Below are 26,660 nucleotides of genomic sequence, written 5' to 3' on the forward strand. Positions count from 1 at the left end.
TAATGGTGTGCGCCAGCATGTCCAACATCATTTTTTTTTGTTTTGTATCTGTTGTCTTTACATTATTATTATATATGTATTGAGGGTTGGAGAGTTGTCTCGGTGATTAAGAGACTTGTTTTTGCAAAGGACTGTTTCAATTCTCAGCACGCTATGGCAGATCACAACTATTTGTAACTCTAGTCCCAGGAGATCTGGTATCTTCCTCTGATCTCTTTGAGTACCTGGCATTCATGTAATCCACATACAGTTAGGCAGACAAAACACTCATACAAAATAAGAAAGTGTGTGTGTGTGTGTGTGTGTGTGTGTGTGTGTGTGTGTGTGTGTGTGTGTGTGTGTGTGTGTGTGTGTAAACCAGCCTGCTATAGTTGGTTATTTCATTGTTATCATTGTGTTTGTTTGTTTTGAGACAGGGTTTCTCTGTGTAGTTCTGGCTGTCCTGGCACTACCAGGCTGGCCTCAAATGCACAAAGATCTGCCTGCCTCTGGTTCCCATGTGCTGGAATTAAAGGCATGTGCCACCATGGCCTGATATAATAGGTTCATACAATGACTGGATAGCCTGTGTCTAAGTTTTTTCTGTGCCTGTATTTGCAACAGTGTGGTCCCCGTATCTGTTTGTATGTGGCAGCTATACCTCTGCCTTCTGGGCTTCCTTGTCTTCTGTGCCTGTAGCAATTACCACTAGAAGGCTCCTTAGATGCTTTTCATTATTCTATTCACTGTCCTGCCTCCTCAATACAATACCAGTTCTGTGAGGAAAAGTTCTTTGACTCCTTCCCTGCCCCACATTAGCACCTAGCCTAGTGTCTGATGAGACAGCTCTGCCCCACATAAGCTGATGGGCAGCAGTCTGATGAAGTGTGGAGGGTGGGCTGATGATGCTGGGTTGGAAATGATGCCACAGCCTCTTCCTGCTGGAAGATACTTGTCTTTGGCTGCTTGGAACCCAGTTCTCTCATTCATGGGACTCTGCTTACTTTCTTGGAGAAGAAGCAAAACATGGCTCTCACTTCTCTCAGCATGTCCATCTGCAGAGCCTTAGAGTACAGAATAAGGCAGGCTGGTTTACTGACTGGGACCCAACCTTTGTGTCTTGATGGGCCTCAGCTCTGTGTCTGTGACTCAGCCCTCCATGCTCTAACATTCTTCTCCATGGGCTTGGGGGCAATGCCCATGCATGACCAGTGAGTCTGACAGTACATGGATGTCATAGCAACTTGAAGGGTATGTCTCCTTCATTCCACACATGTTGCCCCGATTCCTCTCCTAAAGCCATACATTTTGTTGTTTTGTTTTGTTTTGTAGTAAGATCTTGCTATGTAGCCCAGGCTGGTCTGTAACTAGCAATCTTTCTGTCTCAGCTCCCTACGTACTACAATTCATGCTGTATCACCTGTCCATACACCATGAATTCTTGAAGTTCTTTTTCTGCTCCATGAAATGCCCATTCTCTCTTGATAATGGAGTAGAAGCTTCTGGGGCTAGGGAGCCAGGACATACTGCCCATTTTCATGCTTGGATCACTGAATATGTGGACATAAAGAAGCAGAGGACTCCTTTTTGAGAGAATGAAGTTTTTTTCCTGAAGAGCAATACTTCCCATGGATTTGTTTTCACATACAGTCAGATTTTGCTTAATAATGCATATATGTTCTGAGAAATGTGTTACTAGTCAGGCAGCTTAGTGGTTGCGCATATATCATAGAGTACAGTTATATATTGCCATAGGCTACAAGCCTACATGTTGTACTCCTGTGCCAATTACTGCAGGCTCTGTAACAGTGTTAGTTGTACATCTGGACAAGTGGAAGTGTTGAAAAGAACAATGAAACATTTAGGCAGTGGTAACTTTTCATATCCATCTTAATCTTATAGGACCAGTGTTAAATATGCAGTCCACTATAAAGGAAACATAGCCATGTAGCCTTTAGCTGTACTTAAAAGCAAAGGAAAAAATTCCAAACACAAGTTCTCTTAATGCAAGGGCCTCTTCTCCTCCTCCCAACATCATCCCTTATAGTCTTAGAGGCAATGGAGAGCAGAAATCTCAGCACTGTGACCTCTAGGAATAGGTCAGATGCCACCTGTTTCACCCCTTGCCTTTAGCCTTTGGGAGTTTTGTGATGCTCTATTGTGAGATAACCTGAAAAATTATGAGGCTTGTAGAGTCCCTGACTGACCTCTCTGTCATGTTATCAAGTAGTTGGTCTCCAGGGAGGTGGGAGGAAGGTGAGGAAGAGGTGCCAGCACTTCAGGGAGGCCTCAGCACCTTGACCCAGTTTGATGTTTACTTCAGAGATACTGCCACTATTGGTGAGGACCCTCAGGAGCCCTATGGAGCCCTCTTACTGATAAACAAAGGTGATATTGAAGTTACAAGAATGACCAGTTTTGGAACACTGAAGGAAGGAGAAAGCAAGGCAATGGTGATATGGATAGAGTAAGTATGTCCTAGAGTTTCAGGTAACAGGTGGTGGGGGGAATACAAGTTGATTTTAAACTGGGATTTAAGATATTCTGTAGAAACAACTGTGTGGTACCTGTTTATCTTTCCCTCTGAAAGTCTATAAAAAAAATCTCACCCCTTGGGCTAGTGAGTTGCATTACTGGGTGAGTTGCATCACTGGGTAAGGGAACTTGCTGTGCAGGCCTGGAAACCCATATTCAGTCCCCCAAACCTAATGTAAAGGAAGATGCAAAGAACCAATTCCCTTGAGTTAGTCTTCAACCTCTACAAGTACACCCTGAGGCACATGCCCATACATGTATTAGAATAAATGAATGATTGGGTGAATAAATGAATATTAAGAAATTTCACCTCAAGCTGGTATGACGACTCATGCCTACAACACCAGCACTGGGGCAGCAGAGGCAGTAGAATTACTGCAAGTTCAAGGCTAGCCTGTGTAACAGGCTATATCACCCTCTCCACAAATTTTACTGTAAAATGCCCTTCAAGCTTAACATTGTAAAGATGTTTACAGGCATAGTTTATTACATTGAATTGTGTGATTTTAGTTGACTGTAGTGTCGCAGCTCTGAAGTCCTGACACAGTCCATGGTCTTTTTTTCTTTTTTCCAGGAATAAAGGAGAGATTTCTCAGGACCTCGTCAGTTGCAGGCTGGCTGGCTGGGATAAAGCACAACAGTTTAGATTTGAGCCACAGGGCAGAGGCAAGGCCTGTACAGGGGAAGCTGCTGTTTCTGTTCCTGAGGGTGAAAATGTTAATTCATTGAATCATCAGAGAGACAACAAAACTGATGAGATACCAGAGAACAGTCTGGTGAACGACACAGAAATCTCTCCAGGTAGACGGTGCAACTGCTGCTCCATGAGGTCCAGGAACTAAGCCTGAACCAGCCTTGTGGCCCATGAGTTAGTCTAGAGTTTGCCCTGTGGCCTGGCAATGCTTGATGCCTGATATCTTTTTAATTTGGATACTTGTACCCCTGCAGTCTTCAGGCTAGAACAGGGACAGAAACAGCTTGACACAGACCAGTGTGTGCTTTAGGAGATACAGGAAGTCCTCAACTAGGGAGATGGCCAGGGCCAGAGACCTTTCCCTAGCCCTGGCTGGTCTTATGGGTACCTCCTCCTCCCCTGCTTCCCTGTTCTGTTAGCCACCTGCAAAAGCTAATGTGTGTGTGTGTGTGTGTGTGTGTGTGTTATCCTAACATTGTTAGGAATAAATTATCTTCCCCCACTAAATGTTGGTTTAAATTTCATTCCCCAGATGACTGTGCTTGTGAAGAAGAAAGTAGAGAAAAAGGAAATACATCAAAGGAACAGGAGCCTGGGCCTGGGGGCCCCATTCCTCCAGGGGAGAAAACTTCCATTGTGGTCACGTGTGATGCCAAGTATGTGCTTGGGGCCAGCAAGAGCTTCCTGTGGGGTACTTGTGCATGGTTCTCTCATGGGTCATCTGTGATGCTTTTATAATTTTTTTTCTTTGAGACAAGGTTTTTCTGTGTAGCCCTGGCTGTCTTGGAACTCACTCTGTAGACCAGGCTGGTCTCTAACTCATAGAGATCTACTTGCCTCTGCCTCCTTAGAGCGAGATTAAAGGTGTGAGCCACTACTGCCTGGCTGTTTTTAAAACATTCACTCCTGTCTCTGATGGAACCAAATCACAGACAAGAATTGGTCCAGAAATGTCCACCTAGAATATGATCCATGCTCATCTTCAGCAGACAGCCTAACTCCATCTTTACAAAGAAAGTAGTATTCATGACCCATTTAGATGTAAGCTCCCTCCATTGCTTTTGAGTCCTTCTGATGGTAGCCATCTTGAGCTAATTTCATTGTGTCCTGCTGTCCCCAAGATCTCAGTCCATCTATGCTCCTCTCTCATCCTTTGGGCATCTTGTCAAGACACTGTAGTGAACGAGAGGTGGAGGGGAAAGAAGGGTGAGCCCAGACTGGAAAGCCGTATCCCCACTTTGCTTCTTCACCTTGTTGGCTGCAACCAGATAGCAGTCCCCAGCCTTTCCCTCAACTCTCTTTTCCTGTTCTCTCTCCTCATGTCCCCACTACCATTCGAGCTGCTCAAAAGGTAGCATTTGGGTCCAGGCTTCCTTTTCATTGGCAGTCATTTAAATCTTTTTGATCTGACTACCTTGCTTCAAACCCATCAGATTGTAGGTGAGTCACCCATGTAAAATGAGACAGCTAAGTTTTAGCCATGGCATAACAGGAGTAATTAGATTGAGAAAGCAGAGGTTAGTGTGTGTACCATAACTGGAAATGAGGAATCAAGTAAGGACAGTGCCATTTTAGTCACATAGTTAGAAGTTTTATTTGATTTTGGAAATACTGAAAATGTTTTCCCTATTGAATTTCAGAATTACAGAAAGGGCTATTTTAAGTCTCTGAATTTATCTTGATGTATTAGTTACTTTGCTTGTTGCCATGATAAAATGCCTAGAAAAAAAAAGTACAGGGAATAAAGGGTTTATTTTGAATCACAGTTCTAAGTTATAATCTAGCAGGGTGTGGTGGTGTAGGCCTTTGATCCCAGTACTCAGGAAATAGAATCAGGCAGATCTCTGTTAGTTTGATGCCAGCCTGGTCTACATAATGAGTTCTAGGACAGCCAGGGTTAAGCAGAGAGACCCTGTCTCAAACAAAACAATAGAGTATACTCTTTCATGGCAAAGACATCTCAGTAGCATCAGGAGCTTCTGGCAGCATCATCCTGAATGCTATCCTATTTGAAGACTTTTGCCGAACAAAGAAGTCCTTTATCTTTAAATTCAGTTTTACTCAAGTTCTCAGGATAGAGGCAGAATGAAGTCAGATTCTTAGCCAAAATATCACATAAATAACCTCTAGCCCAGTTCTTTGTTCCGTTTTGAAATCTCATCAGCCAGGCCTCCATGCTTTTTTCTGCATTTTTGTCTTCCATCCTGACTGAATAGCCCATTAAGCCCTGCTTCCAGCATTCTAGGGATTTTGTAGCCTTAAGTATCAAACTCTTGCACATTCCTGCCACATAAGTTTCTGAAGGCCTAAGAACCACATGGTAGGATTTATCGAAGCATTGGCCCACTTCTCATACCAATTTTCTGTATTAGTTACTTTTCCTGTTGCTATGATTTAAAAAATAGCCCAGTGAAAGCAATGTAAGGGCAATATGGTTTGCTTTGCTTCACAGTTCAAGGTGGCAGAAGTACCATTGCATGCACAGTCAAAGCAGAAGCATGATGCCTGTGCTCAGCTTGCTGCTTTTTATATGGTTCAGAATCTTATCCCAGGAAATGGACACTCAATCAGTCTAACCAAGAATAACATCTGTAAGCATCCCCCAGAGGCCTGTCTCCCTAGTGATTGTAGACCTTAACCACGTTGACAGCTAGGAATCACCATCACACTTGGAAATGCTACATTTCTTGTTTTATAAAGTAAGCTTTTGTGTAAAAAAAAATTACTAAGTAGTCAGCATGGCTGTTACTTACAGCTTTACAACTTCCTCAAATACTGAAAGGGAATCAGATTGAATCTGCTTCATTCATAACTAAGACTAAATTTCTTCTTTTGTTCCCCTTGCTTCCTTCCTTCCTTCCTTCCTTCCTTCCTTCCTTCCTTCCTTCCTTCCTCCCTCCCTCCCTCCCTCCCTCCCTCCCTTTCTTCCTTCCTTTCTAGAAACCCTGGCCGTTGCAAAGAGCTCCTTCTGCTGTGTTTCTCCAACTTTCTCATTGGGCGACATCTTGAAGTGAACGTCGTGAGTGCTGAGGAGGCGTTAATCGCCGTACGTGAGCCATTTTCTTGGAAAAAGCCTAAAAGCTCCCAGACATTAGTGTCTGCAAAGACTACAGTTGTTGTGACCACACAGAAAAGGTACCATGCAATGAGTTTGTGATTTTCTGTGTGTTAGCTTTGTATGTTATGGAAAGACTGAGGTGTCAGCTGACATGTCATCCCCCTCCACCCCACCCTCAGCTAAGGAGGTGACAAGGGCAAGCAGGTGTTTGAATCTCTTTTCATAATTGTTCTTGGGGCAGGATGTATTCCCATGGAACTTGCAAGGGCAGAGTCTGTGTATGTTACCTCCACTGTCTATGCAAACTAGGCCCTGTGCACCCTTGACTCTGCTTTTCCTGAGCATATCTTCTGGCAACTTTGAAGCCAGGATGGATTGGCTCTTGGTTTCTGCTATCCATTCCTGGGCAGTCCTGGCTCTGATGCCCCTGCTGCACCATCAGCAGATCTGTGCTGTGCTGGCCGGTGTGGCTTTTAGACCATTCCCAGAATTGTGTTGGGCCCCAGGATTGCTTGGTCACTAGAAACCTTTTGGAAGATCTGATACCATTCAACAATGAAATCTGTGACTTGAGCATAGAAAGTTGTGGATGACCTAGTTTCTGCCTGGGTTAGGTCCATTATTTCTTCTTGTCGAAGTAAACAAAGCATAAAACTTTTGAGAAACATATTTCTTCTAAGTTTGGTCCCCAAAAAACGAGACCTTCATGTGTGAGTGTGTTAAATGGCTTTGTCCTGGGTACTGAAGACATTACCACATCTTTGTCACTACTGAGGGTTTGACTCAGGTGCTTCCCACAGTCCATCAGGGTAAGACTAGTATTTCTCTAATGGAAAATTCTGGATTTCAGATCATGTTAACCCAGTAACAGTCTAAGACAAAGGATGATGAACTTCTACCAAATTGTAGACTGAAAGGAGAAAGTATTAGCAGACAGTATTATGGGATTGATGAACTTGTCGTTGACCATTGTTTGGAAGGCACTGTGGACACCATGCTTCTTTAGACCATTGTTTGAATCACAGCACTGTGACCAAGAAGCTGTGTGGCTTTGGGAATGTTTCTTGACCTCCTTGTGCCTTAACTCATTTGTAAGTGATAGTCTCTACCACATGTGGTTTGAGGAGTAAATGTCATATAGAGCACATGAAATGCATAGTTTTTCTGGCCCAGAGCAGTAGTAAGTGAGGATTCACTTCCAGGGGCATGCCAAGGGAAAAGCCCAGAAAGGGAGTGACAGGCTACCATGTGTGCAGATGACTGAATGGTAACTATGAGAGCAAATAGTCTAGTTTCTCACACTGTCCAGTTAGAGCTGGCTCAAGAGGAAGCTAATATACAGACCAAGTACAAGTGTTCTAATACCCTGTTGGCTGTTTCTTGAGAATATTAGCCATCTCTCTAGCCCCCAATATCTGTGATTTCTAATGGTCTTAGGTGACTACTGTGAAAGGGTCGTTCAGTCCCCAAAGAGGTCTTGTCCCACAAGTTGAGACCCACTGCTCTAGAATAAGCCATTGCTTTCCTGGCAGTCTGGGCAGTGGTAGCCACTCACTCCCAGCTGTCTCATACCTGCATAGTGACTCTCAAGGTCAGTCAGTCCCAGTGCTCTGTCATGCCCCTGTTGTAGCTATCAGGGAGCGGTCATGTACTGCAGTAGACCTCTTTAAATTGTTATTGCTGCGGTTTTTTGTTTTTGAGACAGGGTTTTTCTGTGTAGCCCTGGCTGTCCTGGAGCTCACTCTGTAGACCAGGCTGGCCTCGAACTCAAAGATCCACCCACCTCTGCCTCCTAGGTGCTGGGATTAAAGGCATGTACCACCATGCCCAGCTCTCTTTCATTTTTTAAAATAAGTGTATAAAATAATGAGTTTCTGTGTGATATTTTTAAACATAAAGATAATTATACCTTGATAATATCTGTATGCTCATCATCTGTCCTTTGCCCCCTATCCTCCAATAGTCTGCCTCTGCTTTCCCATTTGTATTTCATTTCTCCTTCTCCTTTAGACCCTTTCCTACACATACAGTTTCCTTTCTGCTTTCACACAGGGTATGTGTGTATGTTTACAAATGTGCATTCTACATATGAGAGAAATTTTTCCTTTTTTAGCCTGGCTTGCTACCTCCTTCCCTCCCTCCCTCCCTCCCTCCCTCCCTCCCTCCCTCCCTCCCTCCCTCCCGCCTTCCTTTTTTTTTTTTTTTTTTAAGATAATGATCTCCAGTTCATCCAGGTTCAGCATGTAACATAATTGTTTTTCTTTTTATGGCTGAATAAAACTCTTATGTGAATATTTATGACCCTCTCCAGTCAACAGTTGCTGGATATCTGGACTGATTCCATATCTTAGCTGCTGAGGACAGTACTGAAGCAATAAACGAATGCACAAGTGTTTGTGGTGTGCTGTTTTAGAGTCCTTTAGACACAGACTTGGGGTAACTCCTGTGGTAGTTCTGGTTTTAGTTTTGTGAGGAGTCTCTGTACTTACCTCCTTAGTGACTGCTCTACCTCATAATAACACAGCAGTATAGGTCCCACATCTCACTGGCTCTCTCTGGCCTCTGTTGTCATCAAGATAGTGAGATGGAGTCTCTGAGCAATTTAGCATTTTTTCATGTTCACTAGCCATTTGTATTTCTTTTGAAAACTATTTAATTCATTTGCCCAAATACTGACCCAGATGGTTTGGGGTTTTGATTTTTTGTTGTTGTTGTTGTTGTTGGGTTTTTTTGCCAGGGGTTGGGGGAGGTGGGGGGTGGGTGGAGGGACATTGAGACAGAGTTTCTGTGTGTAACAGTCCTGGCTGTCCTGGATCTCTCTTTGTAGACTAGGCTGGCCTCTGCCTTCCAAGTGCTGGGATTAAAGGCGTGTGCCACCACCACCCCCACTGTTGTTACTTTTATGGTTGGTGTTTGAGGATTTTGTTTTGTTTTTATATATTCTAGATTTTAATTTCTTGTTAGTTGGTAAAGTTTTTCAGATTGTCCCTTCACCCTGGTTGTATTTTCTGCTGTATAAAAGTTTTTAATTCCATGCAACTCTGTCAAGCATTGCTACTATTTACTGAGCTATTAAAGTCATAGGCACTTACCAGTGCCTGTATCTTGAAATGTAGATGCAGAGTTGTGGGTCTTACATTAGAATCTGTCTTAAGGTTTTTATTGCTGTGAAGAGACACCATGACCACAGCAACTCTTATAAAGAAAACATTTAATTGGCATGTCTCACAGTGTCAGAGGTTCAGTGTATTATCATTAGGCCAGGGAGCATGATGCAGGCAGATGTGGTGCTGGAGCTGAGAATCCTACATTTTGTAGGCAACAGGAAGTCAACTGAGACACTGGGTGGTATCCTGAGCATAGGAAACCTCAAAGCCTGTCTCCACAGTGACAACAAGGCCATTCTCACTCCAACAAAGTCACACCTCCTAATAGTGCCACTTCCTGAGAGATTATGGGGGCCAGTTACATTCAAACTACCACAGGATTTCTGATCCATTTTGAAGTGATTTTTGTAGAAAACAGGAGGTAGAGATCTATCTTGTACATATAACCCCCACATCCATGATTTATCAGAGACTGTCTTTCTCTGCTGTATTTTTTATACCATTGTTGAAAATTAAATGGTTATAGCTGTATGAGTTCATTTCTGGCTTCTCTCTTGTATTCCATTGTTCTATGTGAGCAAGAACTCTTTTGTGTTTCTTTTTGTCTTTGAGACAGGGTCTCACTGTGAATTTTTGGCTACCCTAGAATTTACTGTGTAGATCAGGCTGGTCTCAAACTCAGAGAGCTGTAGGTATGGTCTCAAACTCAGAGAGCTGTAGGTATGTTGATTGTCTTAATCCCTCCATATCTCAGTAATTTTTGCAATTAGTTCATTAGCATTTACTAGGTGTCCCTGCTTTCCAAATGTCCATTTTCATGAGTACCCTACAGCTGCAGAGATGAACACAGCCCTAAGTTTGAGTTAAGCAGCAGCAGCTTTCAGTACTGTTGGGTAGTCCCGTCATAGACTGCAGAGTTTCCACCCAGAGTTACACAGACTACCTGCAGAGTTCTTAAGAACCCACTGTACAGGACACAATATATATATTGTGATGAAGTGGAGAGACCGGGAGTTTACCTCTGCTCCCTCCACTCAGCACAAACTGCATCAGAGGCTGAAGAGGGGGACCTGGGGCTGAGATGCCTGTCCTGTCCTCATTATATCTCCTCTCTTCTTCCTTTTTTTTTTTTTATAATTTCTGTTACTCTGGTTTTTTTATCTTACTGGATACTGAATTGCTGTGAATTTGAATGTAGCTAACTAGATGAAGGCAGAAGCTTAAGGATGAACACAAATTTCTTCAGAGAAACATAGTACCGAGAACCAGCAGAACGGTTGAAGCAGGCCACATAGGGCAGCTTTTACCACGTGTGTTCTTTTTTCTTTCTTTCTTTTTTGAAAATACACTTTTCCTTTTTTTAATAACTTACCTTTATTCTATGTTCATTGGTGTTTTGCTTGAATTTATGTCTGTGTGAGGGTGTCAGATCCCCTGGAGGTACAGACAGGTGTGAGCTTCCATGTGCGTGCTGGCAATTAAACCTGGGTCCTTTGGAAATGCAGCCACTCTTAACCACCGAGCCATGTCTCTAGCCCCTTACAAGTATCTTCTTTTTTGTTTTTCCAGACAGGGTTTTCCTGTGTAGCTTTGAAGCCTGTCCTGGAACTAGCTCTTGTAGACTAGGCTGATCTCGAACTCACAGAGATCCCACCTGCCTTTGTCTCCCAAGTACTGGGACTAAAGGCATGTACCACCACTGCCTGGATTCCAAGTATCATCTTATTGGTGATGTGACAGTATTGTTTCTAGTACTCATGTTTTCACTAAAAGTGTGGTAATATGAGTTTAGCTCCTTAGAAGTTAAAACAAACTGTCTTCAAATTTCCAGTAGGCTCCTGGGACTTTTCTAGTCTGGTTCCCTACAGCTTGTATAGCTCTGCCCAGCTCTATTGCAGAGACAAGAGTGCCAAGCCAGAGCTGGATCCTGAACCCAGCATGGCCTAGTCTGGTTCCCCGTCAGATGTTTCCATGAACTAATGAAATCTAGCCTTTCTGAAGCAGGACAGAATATCTAAGGAGAAATGCCTCATACACATTGAACATCTTTAACCCAAAACCTGAGGTCTTTTGAAATCTGAAAGTGTCTGAATGTTGACCTCACCTACAAGTTTCAGACTTTGTTGCATTTCAGAAAAATCTATAACTGGTAAAATCTATATAAGTATTGAAAAGTGAAGAATAATGGGCTAGAAGTGTACCCCAGTGGTAAGAGTTTGTAGCAAGTATGAGGCCCTGGGCTTAGTACCAGAACTGGGGAAAAAAACCTAGAAAATCTGAAACATTTCTGGACCCCTACACTGTACATAAGAGATGCTCATAAACATGTAAAAGTCTGGATTGAGAATTACTTTTAGTTCAGTCAGTACTTTCTATGCTACCATGAGAAACTGAGTTCAGTCTCTAGACCCATATAAAAAAGCAAGTCACTATGGTGTGCCATGTTATAATCCCACCACTGGGGAAGTAGAGACGGCAGATCCTGGGGCTCACTTGCTGGCCAGCCTCACCTAATCAGGCAATCTTAGGTTTCAAAAAAAAAATCAAGATTTGATGCACCCGAAGAACAACATCCAAAGTTATCCTCTGGCCTCTACACAAGTGTATACACACCTGCCCAATTCTATATACACATAATAGAATTGCTTTTGATTTAACTTTTTTTTCTTTTAAGGAACTCAAGGCGACAACTTCCAAGTTTTCTTCCACAGTATCCAATACCAGATAGACTAAAAAAATGTGTGGAACAGAAAATTGACATCCTGACTTTCCAGCCGCTTCTTGCAGAGGTAGGAAAACATCAGAAAACTGTGGGGTGTTACTCACCACTAAAGTGCAATTCAAAAAAACAGGGTGAGTCATTGTATTCAGATCTCTTGTCAGTACTTTGCACCATAGGTAACTAGGAATTTCAGGATGACAAGAGAGAATCACCTTCATATATGACCCGGTGTTCAGGGTGCTCAGGAAGAGGAGTGGGAATGGGAGATTCAAGCCAGCCTTCTACTCTGCTAGGTGTCCTTGGTCTACTATGACCTTTCCATACTAAAGGTGGACAGCTCTGGTGCTAGGTGAAGGAGCATTGAAAATCGAGTCTCTGGTAAGACTTGTGTATGAACCAACACAGGAAGTGCAACACTTCTGAACTCAGCAGTGGGGCACAGACATGACTATGGAGTCAGATCCTTTAGCTTAGCTCTAGATGGAGATGCCAGTCAACACCACAGGATCTGCTTGTGTCCCACATTGTCCCTTAGCATAAGAAGACCTATGACCTTTGCTGAAATTTTCTTGCCAGGGATGCCGGGAGAGCAGGCAGGGAAAGAGCAATACACTGCTTGCAAGGAAGGTGGAGCACCACCTCTCTGAGTTCAGAGGCTGCAGAGAAGTATAGAAAACAAAGGTTTAATTAAGGTGTGGCATTGGATGGGAAGTTTGCCCTATCCAGGAAAGTATTTGCTATGCAGTTTCTAATTGTTTGAGGAACATCCAATTGGGAATGTATGGGCTAGAGAGAGAGATAGGTGTCTATGCAAACAGAATTTAAGCTTTTCACGGGCTTCTACATAGATTTCAGAGGGAATCTTGGAATGCTAGGCATTTGTAGCAGCAAGCAGTACATTCCGCATGAAGAACCTTCAGAGGCTGATGCCTCAAATTTTGAGTGCAGCTGAGAATAAGGAAGGTTTGAGACTATTACATGTTATGAATGACAACGTTGTTTACTGTATGGATAAAGTTTTCTGCACATCAGAAACATAATGATTTAATTATGGGAAACAAAGACTTTTAATACTTTTCTACCTTATTTCTTAGCAAATATGTTTCAAATTAGTATAGCTTTGGATTATATTATGTTAGAATATATTTGCTTTTAAAACTTGCTTTTTGAGTTGATGACTTTAATTTCACTTAAAAAAATGAGAGCTGGGGAGATGGCTTGATATTTGCCATGCACCCATGGGGACCTGAGTTCATTTTCCCATCACCTAACTTAAAACACAGATATGGCAGGGCATGTCTAACCACAGGGCCAGGAATAGAGAAGGGAATTCCAGGGCTCCCTGGCCAGTCAGGCTAGCCAAAATGGTGAGTTCCAGGTTCAGTGAGAGAACCTGTCTCAGAAAATAAGATGAAAGGAGCTGGAGAGATGCCCTGGTAGTTAGTAGTTCCTATTGCAGAGGACCTGGGTTTGGTTCCCAGCACCTTATGGGACTCAACAACTTTTTGTAACACCAGTTGCAAGGACTCTGATGCCCTCTTCTGGCCTCCCTGGGAACTGCATGAATTTGGTATACTTGCATACATACAGGCAGACATTTGTACTTACAAAAATAATAAGACGGGCACTTTTATCCCAGCACTTGGGAGGCAGAGGCAGGTGTATCTCTGAGTTTGAGCCAGCCTGGTCTACAGAGTGAGTTCTTGGACAGCCAGAGCTGTTTTACTGAGAAACCCTGTCCCAATTAATTAATTAATTAAAAGTAAAACCTTAAAAAAAATAAGGTACAGAAGTGACTGAGGACATTCTGACATCAGTCTCTAGATTCTACATGTACCCAACACAGGCAAATGCACCTACATGAACACATGCATAGAGGAACTGAGTATTCCTGAAGTAGCTCAAACATACTTCTACATTTGAGTGTGTGTATGCAAAGCTTTCTCAGCACTGATGACTTTACATTCACAACACTTCCTGTCATACTTAGCTTCAGTTGTCAACGTGATGTAATCCGTAGTCACTTGGGAAGAGGGAACCCCAATTGAAGAATTGGCTCCCTCAAATTGGCTTGTGGGCATATCATGAGGCATTTTCTTTCTTTGTTTTTTTAAGATTTATTTATTCATGTATTTTGTGTATATAAGTCTTCATGCACACCAGGAGAAGGAATCTGATCCTATTACTGATGGTTGTGAGCCATCATGTTGTTGCTGGGAATTGAACTCGGGGCCTCTGAAAGAGCCAACAAGTGCTTTTAACCACTGAGCCATCTCTCCAGCCCCTCATTCTTTGTTTTTTAACGTGTTTATTTAATATGTATGGGTTGTTTTGTCTGCATCTATGTCTGTGACAGTCTGTGTGCATTGTCAGCAGAGGCCAGAAGAGTTCATTGGATCTCCTGGGACTGGAGTTACAGACAGATGTGAGCTACCATGTGGATGCTGAGAACTGAATCCCAGTCCTCTGGAAGAGCAACTAGTGCTCTTTGCCTCTGAACCACCTCTCCACCCATAAGGCATTTTCTTTATTGCTAATTGATGTAGGAGGACCCAATGTGCTTGCCATCCCTGGGCTGGTAGGCCTGAGCTGTATAAGAAAGATAGCTGAGCAAGCCAGAGGAGCAAGATAGTAAGCAGCATTCCTCTGCTAGTTTCTGCTTAAAAACTAATTACTTAACTAATTGCTATAGCAAAGACCTCTAGAAATAAGTAGATGTGGTGAGAATGGACATCTTTGTTTTGTTCCCAATCTTAGTGGAATGGTTTTCAGTTTTTCATCACTGAGTATGACTTTAAAGATCTACCTTTATTGTATTGACAATAGAAAGTTTTCCCCTACTCTGAGGTGATTCTTTTAATCATGAGAGAATGCTAAACTTGGTCAGATATTTTTTGTGTATCTATATGATCATATGCTTTTCTGCCTTCATTCTGTTAAGCAATTTGCTATATTTGTTAATTTTCATAGGTTGACCTATCCCTGCCTCCTAAGAATCAGACCCCCTTGACCATAGTGTATAAATAATCCTTTTCCTATGCTACTGCATTGTTTGCTAGTGTTTAGTGACAGTCCTTGTACCAATACTCATAAGAAATATTGGTCTGTATTGGAGAGGGAGGTATGGTTGGATAAGTTGTTTATTGTGTTTTGAGTGGAGTCATACTATGTTACCCAGGATAGCCTCAAGCTCCTGAACCAAAAGGATCCTTTTTCTTTAGCCTTCTGAGTAACTGAGAGACGTACCACTCTCTCTTCCTCACTCCTGCCCTTTTCTCTACCTCCTCTCTTTCCCTCCCTGTTTCTTCTTCTTTTACCTCTCTTTTCCCTTCTTCCTCCTCTTCTTCGTCCCCATGCCCTCACATCACTGTGACACTATGCAGCCCAGGCTTGTAATCCTTCTGTCTCCATTTCCTGAGTGATGAAATTATAGGTGTGCACCATATGCTTTTTCTTTCTTTATAAAGACTTTTACTGCTGGGTGGTGGTGGCGCACGCCTTTAGTCCCAGCACTTGGGAGGCAGAGGCAGGTGGAGCTCTATGAGTTTGAGACCAGCCTGGTCTACAGAGTGAGTTCCAGGACAGCCTCCAAAGCTACACAGAGAAACCTTGTCTTGAAAAAAACCAACTTTTTCTGACTCTGATATCAGAGTAATGCTGAACTTTTAGGATGAATTATACAATATTCTCTAGGGCTTTTGGAAAATTTTGAAGAGGATTTCTGCCATTTCTTTATATGTTTTGTAGAATTTCCTCATGAAACCACCAGATCCAGGGATTTCCTTTGTTCAAAGTTTTTGGTTTCTGATCCAGTTTCCAGTTCTAATCTGATTGCATTGTTTATTTGTGGTGTAGTCTTGGTAGCTTTTATGTTTCTAGGAACTTATAATTTCATCTAGATATTTTTACAGTTATTTCAGATGGGAAGGAAGGTGTCCTTTTGCACTATATCTAGGCCAATGGATAGCCTATGCTCTTCACAAACATCCTATAGAAGTTACACTGCCCTTTCTAGAATAAGCTCAAAGACCTGACAGAAAGATTGGGGACAACAGAGTTGGCTGAGAACCCAGACTATAGTAGTGAGTAGATGTTTTGGCCAATGAAGATCCTGAGTGCTGTGGTTCTCCGTAAGCCCAAGGTTGGAGGTATGCTGACCAGGTTCATAACGTCTAACCCTGAGTCATCCTGTCTGGAGTAGATTTCTTGGATGTAAGTGGTTTAGACATTTGGACTCTAAGCATGCTTGTTCCCTAGACATAGAAATGGGAGGTGCTGTTCTGTCTTCACAGACTGGGTGATTCTTTTTTTTTTTTTTTTTTTTTTTTTTTTTTTTTTTTTTTTTAGCTTTTGAACATGTCAAACTATAAGGAGAAGTTTTCCACTCTGCTATGGCTGGAGGAGATCCATGCAGAAATAGAACTGAAGGAGTATAACATGAGTGGCGTTGTCCTGAAGAGGAAGGGGGATCTGTTGGTTCTGGAGGTCCCTGGGCTTGCTGAGAGCCGACCTTCCCTCTATGCAGGTAGATCTCACTGTGGGTTACCTGGGGACCAGCAGAAAGATCACACTGGGGGAAAGTAGTTTTAACTGGCCACATACTTGGATTTTCCCATTTCTGTCTTTTGAAGCAACATTTGCTTAAAAGGAAATCATCTAATATGTATGTTATTCATGTTTCTTTGTTACACGTTATCTTTAAGAAGCAGATAGAAATTTTATATTGTATTATACTTCATTAAGACTTGATTTCAGAAGGAAACAGGAAATTTATGATTTTGTGTTTATGCATAATATTTTTTTACCTAGGTGACAAACTGATTTTAAAATCTCAAGAATACAATGGACATGTCATTGAATATATCGGCTATGTCATGGAGGTGAGATGACACTCCTCAAAGAGTGAAGGTCAGACTGACTCACCCACCCTCACAGAAGGAATTCCAGTGGCTTTGTCTATATTATGGGAAATTTAAAGATACAGTGATCTTTGAGCAATTTTTGTGGTGTAAAGGGAACTTCCTGTCTAAGAAAGTATAATTTTCAACTATATAAAACTACTTGTAAGTCATGTTTGCATTGAAACATCTTTGGACACTGTGGGCATGATCTAGAAGAGCTAGCAGATAGGATCCTCAGGAGGAGGATGAACTCAAGTGTGGTGCTGAGGAATTCAGTAGGATGCTCTGCTCCATAAAGTCAGCTGCCCAATCAGTGCCTGCTTCAGTCTCAGCATCAATTTTCTGGCTAGAGCATAGGATAGGATACACAAGCTGACACAGAAGGCTTCTAAGAGGCCCAGATGGTGTAGCTGGTAAAGAAGCCACATCTGAAACAAGTATTTATCATGCTGAAGTCAAGTTTGCCATCTTCCAGCCAGCAGGGCCTTGAAAAGTTGTGCCCTATTAGGAGAACCAATTTGGAGAGTTTGGGGAGAGAAGACTCAGGTACTGAGCCCTTGCTGAGAGCTACCCACTTCCAACTGACCACAGAGACTCTTCCTGCCAAGGATGTGCTACATGTCTTAATTAGGTTTCTGTTGTTGTGATAAAACACCATAACCGGGCTGGAGAGATGGCTCAGAGGTTAAGAGCATTGACTGCTCTCTCTTCCAGAGGTCCTGAGTTCAACCACATGGAGGCTCACAACCATCTATAATGAGATCTGATGCCCTCTTCTGGTGTGCAGGCAAACATGTAGACAAAACATTATATACAAAATAAATAAATAAATCTTTTTTAAAAAATAAAACAAAACCACCAAGACCAAAAGCAGCTTGAGGAAGAAAGGGTTTATTTGACTCACAGCTTACAGTTTATCGTAAGAGGAAGCCAATGCATGAAGTCAAGGCAGCAGCCGCCATGGAGGAATGCTGCTTATTGGCTTGTTTCTCATGGCTTGCTCAGTCTGATATATCACCCAGGCATCCTACTCAGGGGTGGCACCACCACCTATAATGGGCTGGGCCTTCCCTGATGGATCATTAAACAAGAAAATGTCCCACAGACTTGCCTACAGACCAATCTGAGGTGTTTTCTCAGTTTGGGTTTCCTCTTCTCAAATGACTAGCTTGTGTCAGATTGACATAAAAGGAACTAGGACTCTAGAGAACACACACTGTTCTACTTGCAGCCTTCCCAGTACCCCTCTTATCTTTATTTCTGAATACTGTGACTGTTCTAATGTTTTTAAGTTGCCTTGTGCTTGCTTTTATGCATCTTTCCATTTCCTTATTTCATTTGCAGCTTTTTAGATAAAAGATCAAGTCAGTCTACAGTATCTTAGGCTGCTGAGGATCATGGTGCCTCACTCTTAGTAGTTTGGTCTCAGTTTGCTTAGTGACTTAGGTTGTGGATTCCCTTTCATATTTTGTAATCTCTGGGTAACTCAGAAGCCTCTGAGTGTGTGTGTGACCTTCCTGGGAAAGGACTGTGGCAGCATCTTCTGAGAATGGGAGGACTCTGTGACAGTCTGTCCCAGTGTTTACTGTACATCTCCTCCTGCCCACAGTCTCAGGGTCCTGATTGTCACTACAACTTCTGACCTTGCACAGTATCAGGCCTGAGCCTGGGGAAGCCACACGGCCTTAGCCCTGCTTCCACCTAAGGATGTTTGGGTTCCTTGGCAGCTTTGCCCATGTGTCATCAGAGGGTTCCTTTCTTTCCTGTTCAGGAGAAAGTATGAGATCTCACTTAATGCAGGATCCAGCTTTATTTCTCCCTCTACTACTAGAAAGGGGGTCCTGAGTGATTTTCTGTGGCGGCTTTAACTTGGTAACACCACGCTGATGATGACTTGGAGTTGTTGGCAGGTTGATCTCTTTTGAATCTTATGTGCAGTATTATCATTGTACTTGGCACAGGGAGGGACTGGTTAAGTGTTGCTGATGTGAATGGAGTCATCATCCCTGTTTGTGTAGTTTAAGAATGATTTACTCACTTTCAGTTAATTTTGCAGGTACTTACAATACCAAGTTTTGGCTCAAATCTGTGAATTATATTTTCATGATGTATTGCCAGATATAGATGCAAGATTGTCCCATGAAGTCCAGTCTAGTGTGTAGAAGTTGAATCACTCATTTGTTTTTTTAGATTCATGAAGAAGATGTAACTCTTAAACTTAATCCAGGATTTGAACAAATGTATAACTTTGAACCTATGGATGTGGAGTTTACATACAATAGGTAAGGTTTTAGTGAGTTTAATAAACATGTTTTTTTCATCTTCCCAGATGCTCTGTCCTTGACTGAATCAGTTAAAGTTTCCATGAGCATGCAAGAGATGGCTTGATAGTTATCCTGTGCTTTGTGGGTAATCTATATGTTAGGTCCCAAACCTCCCAAAAGGCAGCTGCACTGATTATGGCCCAAAAACGACAGTCTGGGGCCAGCTCAGGCTACATACTGACAGGGAAAATGACAGTCTGGGGCCAGCTCAGGGTACATGCTGACAGGGAAAACAGAAGGATTGATGGTGGAGAGAAAAACAGTCTTCACTTCGGGGTCTCAGAAACCTGTGAAACTGATTTCTGCCTGCCAGGAAGAGCCACTTCGCTTATCTCCCTTGCCTCTGGTAGATGGGGCTTGTGGTTCTTTGTTGCCATATATCTGTGGTACATATCAAAGCCACTTCACTCTCTCTTCTGGACTGCAAGCCCCTACACTAGCCTCCTTCCTGGCTCTTCTGAGAGCTAGCTCTGGCAGTTGCCAGTTTGCTACTCTCTCTTTTCCAGAGAAGTAGCCATGGCAGCTTTGGATTCCCCCAGTGCCTCTGGCTCTTCTCTGTCTACCTCTAGAGAGATAGCCATACAGCAGTTTTATGTTTACAATAAACCTCTTTCTACCCATGGAGAAGTCCAGTTTTGTGGTTTTATTGCACCCGCTGTTATATCTGGTGCTAAAACCTGGGGGCAGAACAGTGGGGCCCTTTTCAGAGGACCCAGCTGCTTCTAATCAATCAAGTGTTTCTGAGGAATTCTAAGTGTAGTCTTTTATCTCTTGGTCAGTTTGAGGAAAGTTGATGCTATTAGGATATTGTCATCTAGTCCTTGGAAACATGAATCTCTCCTTTCATTTACTTATTTCTTCGGTTTCCTTTTAGTAACATGTACTTCTTGGTTTGTAGTTTTTTGTATTTTTGGCATGTTCCTCCCCCCTTTTTTTGAGACAGGGTTTCTCTGTATAGCCCTTGCTGTCCTAGAACTAGCTCTCTAGACTAGGTTGTCCTTGAATTCAGAGATCCACATACCTTGTCTCCTGGGTGCTGTGATTTAAAGTGTGCACCACCATGCCATGCCTGCTAGCAGCCTGTCCTTTTTTTTTTTTTTTTTTTTTTTTTTTTTTTTTTTTTTTGAGACAGGGTGACAGAGTCTCACTGTATGGCTTTGGCTGGCCTAGAACTCTGTTGTGTATACCAGGCAGCTCTCAAACTCACAGAAATCGACCGGTCTCTGCCTCCTAGATGGTGGGATTAAAGCTGTGCACCACTACTCCTGGCCCTGTTTTTTTAAAGTCTAAAACTATTGTAAACAGTATTCCCAATTTCCAATCGCTTGCTCTTTGTATTTCCTTCGACCAAGGAGTTCAAGGTGACATGGAAGGTTTTGATGTATCCTTCTAGCAGACCTTGGAGAGGGATTCCTAGTTTACTGGTAATTTTTATTCGAGAATAGATATTGAGCACTCAGGAGGCAGAGGTAGACAGATCTCTGAGTTCCAGGCCAGCCAGGTCTACATAGTGAGAACCTGTCTCAAACAAAAAGAATAGACACTGATTTTGTCAAATGCTTTTCTATATCTTTTGAAGTTATGGGGATTTTCAGTTTTGGGTTCACTGTCAATTTTCTTAATTTGTTTTCTAATGTAATTTCATCTTTCCCTCCTGAGATGAATAGTACTTGGTCATGATGTGGTTTCTTTTATGTGTGTTAGGTCTGATTTGCTAAAATTTTATTTATTTTTTATATTTATGTTTATGAGACATACTGGTCTACAGTGCACTGTATAGTCTGGAAAACTTTGTATAGAATAAATATAATTTCTTCCTTAGATATTTATTAGAGTCACCTCTGGGGGATTCTAGATCTAGAGTTTTCATTATGGGAAACTTTTAAGCTGTGTAGACTATTGTCTACTAGAAAAAGGATCATTTAGGTTTAGTACTAGGTTCTTCTTATTTATGTGCATGTGTGTGTGCCTATGTATATTTGTATATACATGTGTACACACATGCATATAAGCGTGTATGACTTTGTGGAGTCAGTTCTCTCCTTGGACCTTTACTTGAGTTTGGGAATTAAACTCAGATCATCAGACTTCGGTGGCAAGTTCTTTTACCTGCTGAGCCATCTTCCTGACCTGGTTGTTAGGTTCCTGTAAGCTTTAGGAGTCTGTACAGTTTAAGACCTCTGTATTTCATCCAGGTTGTCTTATTTGCATTTCAGTTATTTACAGACTTTTCTTACTATGTTATTCCTATATGTGTCATCTATAGTGGTTTCACATTTCTAATTCCTGATGTTAGTGATTTTTGTATTTTTTTCCTCTCTCCTCAGTATCTGTAGAAATTCGGGGTCTTTTAAATTATTTTTATTTTATCTTGTGTGTGCGAGTGTCTTGCTTGCATGTATGTCTGTGCATTATATGCATGCCTGGTACCGATGGAAGTCATAAGAGGGCATCAAATTCCCTAGGACTGGAGTCACAGATGGTTGTTAGCTGCCATCTGGGTGCTAGGAATCTAACCTTGATCCTCTACAAGAGTAATCAGTACTCTTAACTAGTGGGCCATCTCTCCAGGCCATAACCTTGTCAAAGACCCAACTTTTGGCTCCACTGGCATGCCATTTTTTATTATTCTATTCCCTGTTGCATTAAGTTTTGCTCTGATCTTGTATTATTTCCTTTTTCCTCTCGGGGGGGGGGGGCTCCATCTGCTTTTCTTTCTCCAGACCCTCATATGTTATAAGTGAAGACCATAAATTGAAGACCTTCCTTTTTGTACCTCATGTGTTTGGTGGTGGATGGATATTACTCTGAGTTACTTTACCACTCTAGCTTAGTTGCTGGTCATTTAGTCCCCAGTGAAGAAATAATAGATTCTTTTTAAACGAGTGTGTGTGTGCGCGTGCGTGCGTTGTCCAACAGGGATGCTGGAATCTGAACTCTGGTCCTCTCCAGTAGCAGAGTGCGCTCTAAACACCTGAGCCTTCTCCCCAGCCCTAAGATTCTCTTTATCTTATACAAAAATTATCTTATACAAAAATGCTAAAACAGACAGTTGACATCTGGCAAATCTTATTCTTGAACCATGAGTTCATACCTGGGGAAGTTGTTTTTGTGGCCCTTTCTTTCTCATTTCTGCCCTCCTTTGGAAGTCTTGTGTGTTGTCCTTTGTACCTCCACCCCAATGCTCATACTTATGGCATCTACTTAACTTTTCTCTTTTTCTATCTCTTTGTTACAATCAGTTTGGCCAAGGCCTGGGGTAATTCTGTCCCAGCTCTTATCCCTCTTTATATGGAGTTTATTGTATCCCAAGCAATTATCTTGCAAAGATAGGAACACAGGACTTACACAGGTTCAGTGCACCTCACAGAGATATCAGAGTGTACACACTTGCAATTATGCACCACAGAAACGGATCCTGATGGTGGCTTTTAGCAACCACCCTATACCCTGTAATAGTTGGGAATGGTCAGGTGTCTGTCTATGTTGTGTCCCATCACCATATGAGTCTTCAAGAAGCCTGTCCTTTGTCTCGGAGAAGGCATGAAGCTGCTCTGCTCTGTGATTAGAGCCAAATTACCCAGTAGAACAGTAAAGCATCTTTCATTTGTGATTTTGGAGTATTAGTAATCTTGATTTATTGAAAATGTCTTTTGATTTCCTGTGTTTTTATTCTTTGGTTTTTTTCCAATTTCAAATGAAAACAAAACAAAAAAACTACAGCAAAACTGTTTTTCTCTTGACACAATACTGTTATTTAAGGATGGTGCCTGCCAACCTGAATCCTCAGTTGTCTCTGCTTAAACTTAGGTATAAAACACCTAATTGTCTGATGTTTTGTGTGGGTACACTTTCCCTTCACATAGGGGCAGGAACATGCCTTTACAGCCCTGTAACAACTGGCCTGTATGTAATCTTTTATCTACAAGCTTTTCATAAAGTTTGTGTTAGTGTGATTGATGAAAGTTTATCATATTGTCTGTTTTCTGTTGTTATGACAGATCACACAGACTGGATAATTTATAAAGAAAAGATTTATTCTCAAAGTTCTGAAGGCTTTGCAGCATGGTGAGGGCCTTCTTGCTGCTCCAAAACATGGCAATGGAATACTGAAGAGAACACAGGAATGGGCCAGAGAAAGCCAACACAATGAGTTTGAATTTATTTTCTAACAATGTTGTTCACCCAGAAATGGTTTAACATCATGACCTAATCATCTCTTAAAGGTCACACCTTCCAAAGCCATGACAGAGGCAATTAAATTGTAGTGACCAGAATATAAACAAAAATTTTATCTAAGTTTTGGTGTTTGAAATTAACATTCCATGGTAACATTTATGTAATCAAATTTTTGTAAACTCTAAACTTCATTTTATGTTCATCATTTTATGTTTTCTTTCTGGCAGGACCACAAGCAGACGGTGTCACTATGCACTTGAACAAGTCATCCATTTGGGTGTAAAAGGTGTGTTTCATAGATTGGTAGTATTAAATCTCCCTGGGGTAAATTTATATAGTTCATGAAAAAATTTGTGCAGAATGGTCTCCTCAGTTCTTTAGTCATGGGTAAGAATTAAAATTATATGACAGCATGTTTTTAACCTTCCTATTGGGCAGTTTGTCTCCTCTTTCCTCCCCATCTTGTTTTTTTTACTATTTTAACTATGTAAAAATAGCATACTTAAATAATTGAAAATTAGTTCATTGTTCTCTATATTTACTCCTGGTAATGTAATTCACCTTTGTTCTCAGAGAAAAGTAGTGGCTTATTGCAAAGTCTATTTAATGTTAAAACTAGGAAAAGGGGATCCTGAATAGAGTGGAATATGAACTATTTTAGAATCAGCCATTGATGTTTAGGTTGTCTTCATCCATACTTTCAAATAACATCTGCCCTTTTACTTCTTCTTGTTTCAAAGTGTTGTTTCCAGAAGAAATTATTTTACAGTCTCCCCAGGTGACAGGGAATTGGAGCCTTGCACAGGACACCAAAATTGATGGGCAGTCCATCACCAAGGTAGAGTTTCTATGACTTTGATATATTTAAGTACATAATATGAATTCAATTCTCACTTGACTGGAGTATTAGAGGAATGTTATTCACAAATAATCCAAAGTTTCAGTTAAAATAAAACTAAAATAGCTGGGTGTAGTGGTTTATACCTATAACCCCAGCACTTGGGAGGCAGAGGCAGGCAGATCTCTGTGAGTTCAAGACCAACCTGGTCTACAGAGCAAGTTCCAGGACAGCCAGAAACACATAGTGAGACTGTCTCAAAATGGGTGGGAGTCATTGGTTAAGAGTACTTGTTGCTCTTCAGGAGGACCCAGGTTTGACTCTCAGCATGCAAATGGCAGCTAGCAACTGCCTGTAACTCCCATTCCAAAGGATCGGATGCCCTCTTCTGGCCCATAAGGGTATTGTATGCAAGGTACACTGGCATACACCTAGGCAAACCCATACAATATAATAAAAAATAAATCTTAATAAAATATTCATAGGGTATATTTAGTTTAAGTGTATATATAATTATTTGTAGGACCAGGGTGCTACAATATATTTAAACAAGGAAAAATTAAGATATGGGTGCTTGTATGACCGTACCAATTTATTTTAAAATTATGTGCTTTTCGGTGATGAGCACCTTTAATCCCAGAACTCAGGAGGCTCTTTGTGATTTTAGGCCAGCCTAGTCTAAAATAAGAATTCCAGGCCACCCAGGACTACTTAGTATGACCCTATCTGGAAAAATTTTTTCTCTCTTTATATACACCGGAGGGGGCATTTATGTGCTTGTATATGCATAGAAAATGTCTGAAAGGATATACACCCAGCATGTCATTAATATTTGTAGTCTGTAAGTGTTGCAAAGATACTTTATGTTTTATGTCTCTAACCCAGTACTTCTATAAATGGCAACTTAGTGCCTTTGTGTTGGAGGTGGTGTACTAGGCTCTTAGTACATTCTGTGAGTAAAATAGAAATGGTTTTTATTTATCATTGTGTTTCTAGTAATATGAAAGGCCACCCATGCCATCTTGAGGTTTGCAAACTACAGTTGTATGCTGTTGGGATGTGATTTCATGGCAATGTCTTAAGTGTATAATAATAGAAAATTTCAAATTACATGTAATATTTAGGAACTCTTTTACTATTCTATAAGTACTCTCCAAAAGTATAAAAGGTCTTGTTGCTTGGAATCTCTGTTAATTGCTTTATTTTCTAATGTTTTAGCATATAAATTATTTATTAATGTCATTATGACATTTTTATACATGTATATATTTTGATCAGTCACTCCCACTATTCTCTCTTGTGTTCCTCCCACTCCCTTATCCTTTTCTTAATATTACCCCCTCCCCCATCTACTTTCATGTCTTTTATTGGATTGCTTACAGGAGCATGACTGAGAGTTCATTTATAGTCATATGAACATCTTACCAGTTGCTGTACTACTGAAGAAAATTCAGTTTCTCCCTCCCCTCTCAGCCTGTGCATAAATTTTCTAGGAAGGTAGATTCCATGATTCATTCTCTACTCCATGACAGGCTTGGGATAGTTTTGTACAGGTAATCACAGCTGCTGTAAGCTGAAGAGTGCAGGGGTCTTGTTGTGCCCAGAAATCTGTGATCCACATAGCTTCCCAACAGAATTTGTTGGTAGGTGTCTATGCTGCTCTTTAAACTGAGCTATGTAAACAAAGCTATTGTTGTAACTACTTTCTTCATGATCATTTCCAGAACAAGAAAACAGTGAAGGACCAAACTAAACATACAACAAAGGAGAGGCACATGGATACCACAGACCTGCCAGAGAAGGCTGCCACTCCTGCAGACACTAGTGAGTTGGGTACAAGTGCATAATGGGCTCTAAAGGAACCTGTATGTTCTCGAAGGAAGGTGCCTGAGAAACACACTGTGGTTGGAGATACAGTCATGACAGACACATTGTCCATAGAGAAGGCTGAAGCCCCATCTGCCTGCTCCCAAGGGGTGTCTTGATGGCTTAGATTAGATGCTTTAGAAAAAACTTAGATTGTGTATTATTCTTGCCATGTGTGCTCTTAAGTTGTTGTATACTCTATATTTAAGTCAGAGTCTTGCCATGTCACCTAAGCTGGTCTTAAATTCATGGGCTCAAGTAATCTCTCACTTAGCTTCAGTAGCAAACCTGCAAGCAGGATTCAGCACACCTGAGCTGTAATAGTGACAAGCACTAATGCCTAGTAAGCATTTAAAAAGGTGTTCAACATCATTAGCCATCAGGGATATACAAATTAAAACTGCTCAAAATCCTATTTCACCCCAGGCAGAGAGGTTAACATCAAGAAGACAGACAA

At 41.5% G+C, this 26,660-nt stretch overlaps 1 protein-coding gene across 1 annotated transcript in view; it reads left to right on the forward strand.

The window, feature by feature from the left end:
* Mov10l1 (Mov10 like RISC complex RNA helicase 1) overlaps window positions 1-26,660 on the forward strand; it is a 67,317-nt gene that overhangs the window by 14,925 nt on the left and 25,732 nt on the right. The window contains exons 6-16 of the mRNA XM_027397849.2: window positions 2,303-2,446; window positions 3,089-3,315; window positions 3,741-3,864; window positions 6,149-6,343; window positions 12,048-12,162; window positions 16,443-16,620; window positions 16,905-16,975; window positions 19,187-19,278; window positions 23,727-23,785; window positions 24,240-24,337; window positions 26,062-26,161. Of these exons, the coding sequence (XP_027253650.1) occupies window positions 2,303-2,446; window positions 3,089-3,315; window positions 3,741-3,864; window positions 6,149-6,343; window positions 12,048-12,162; window positions 16,443-16,620; window positions 16,905-16,975; window positions 19,187-19,278; window positions 23,727-23,785; window positions 24,240-24,337; window positions 26,062-26,161 (1,403 nt within the window). The remainder of the gene's footprint in view (window positions 1-2,302; window positions 2,447-3,088; window positions 3,316-3,740; window positions 3,865-6,148; window positions 6,344-12,047; window positions 12,163-16,442; window positions 16,621-16,904; window positions 16,976-19,186; window positions 19,279-23,726; window positions 23,786-24,239; window positions 24,338-26,061; window positions 26,162-26,660) is intronic.

The sequence above is a fragment of the Cricetulus griseus genome, chromosome 2 (genome assembly GCF_003668045.3).
Source record: "Cricetulus griseus strain 17A/GY chromosome 2, alternate assembly CriGri-PICRH-1.0, whole genome shotgun sequence".
Taxonomy (NCBI): domain Eukaryota; kingdom Metazoa; phylum Chordata; class Mammalia; order Rodentia; family Cricetidae; genus Cricetulus; species Cricetulus griseus.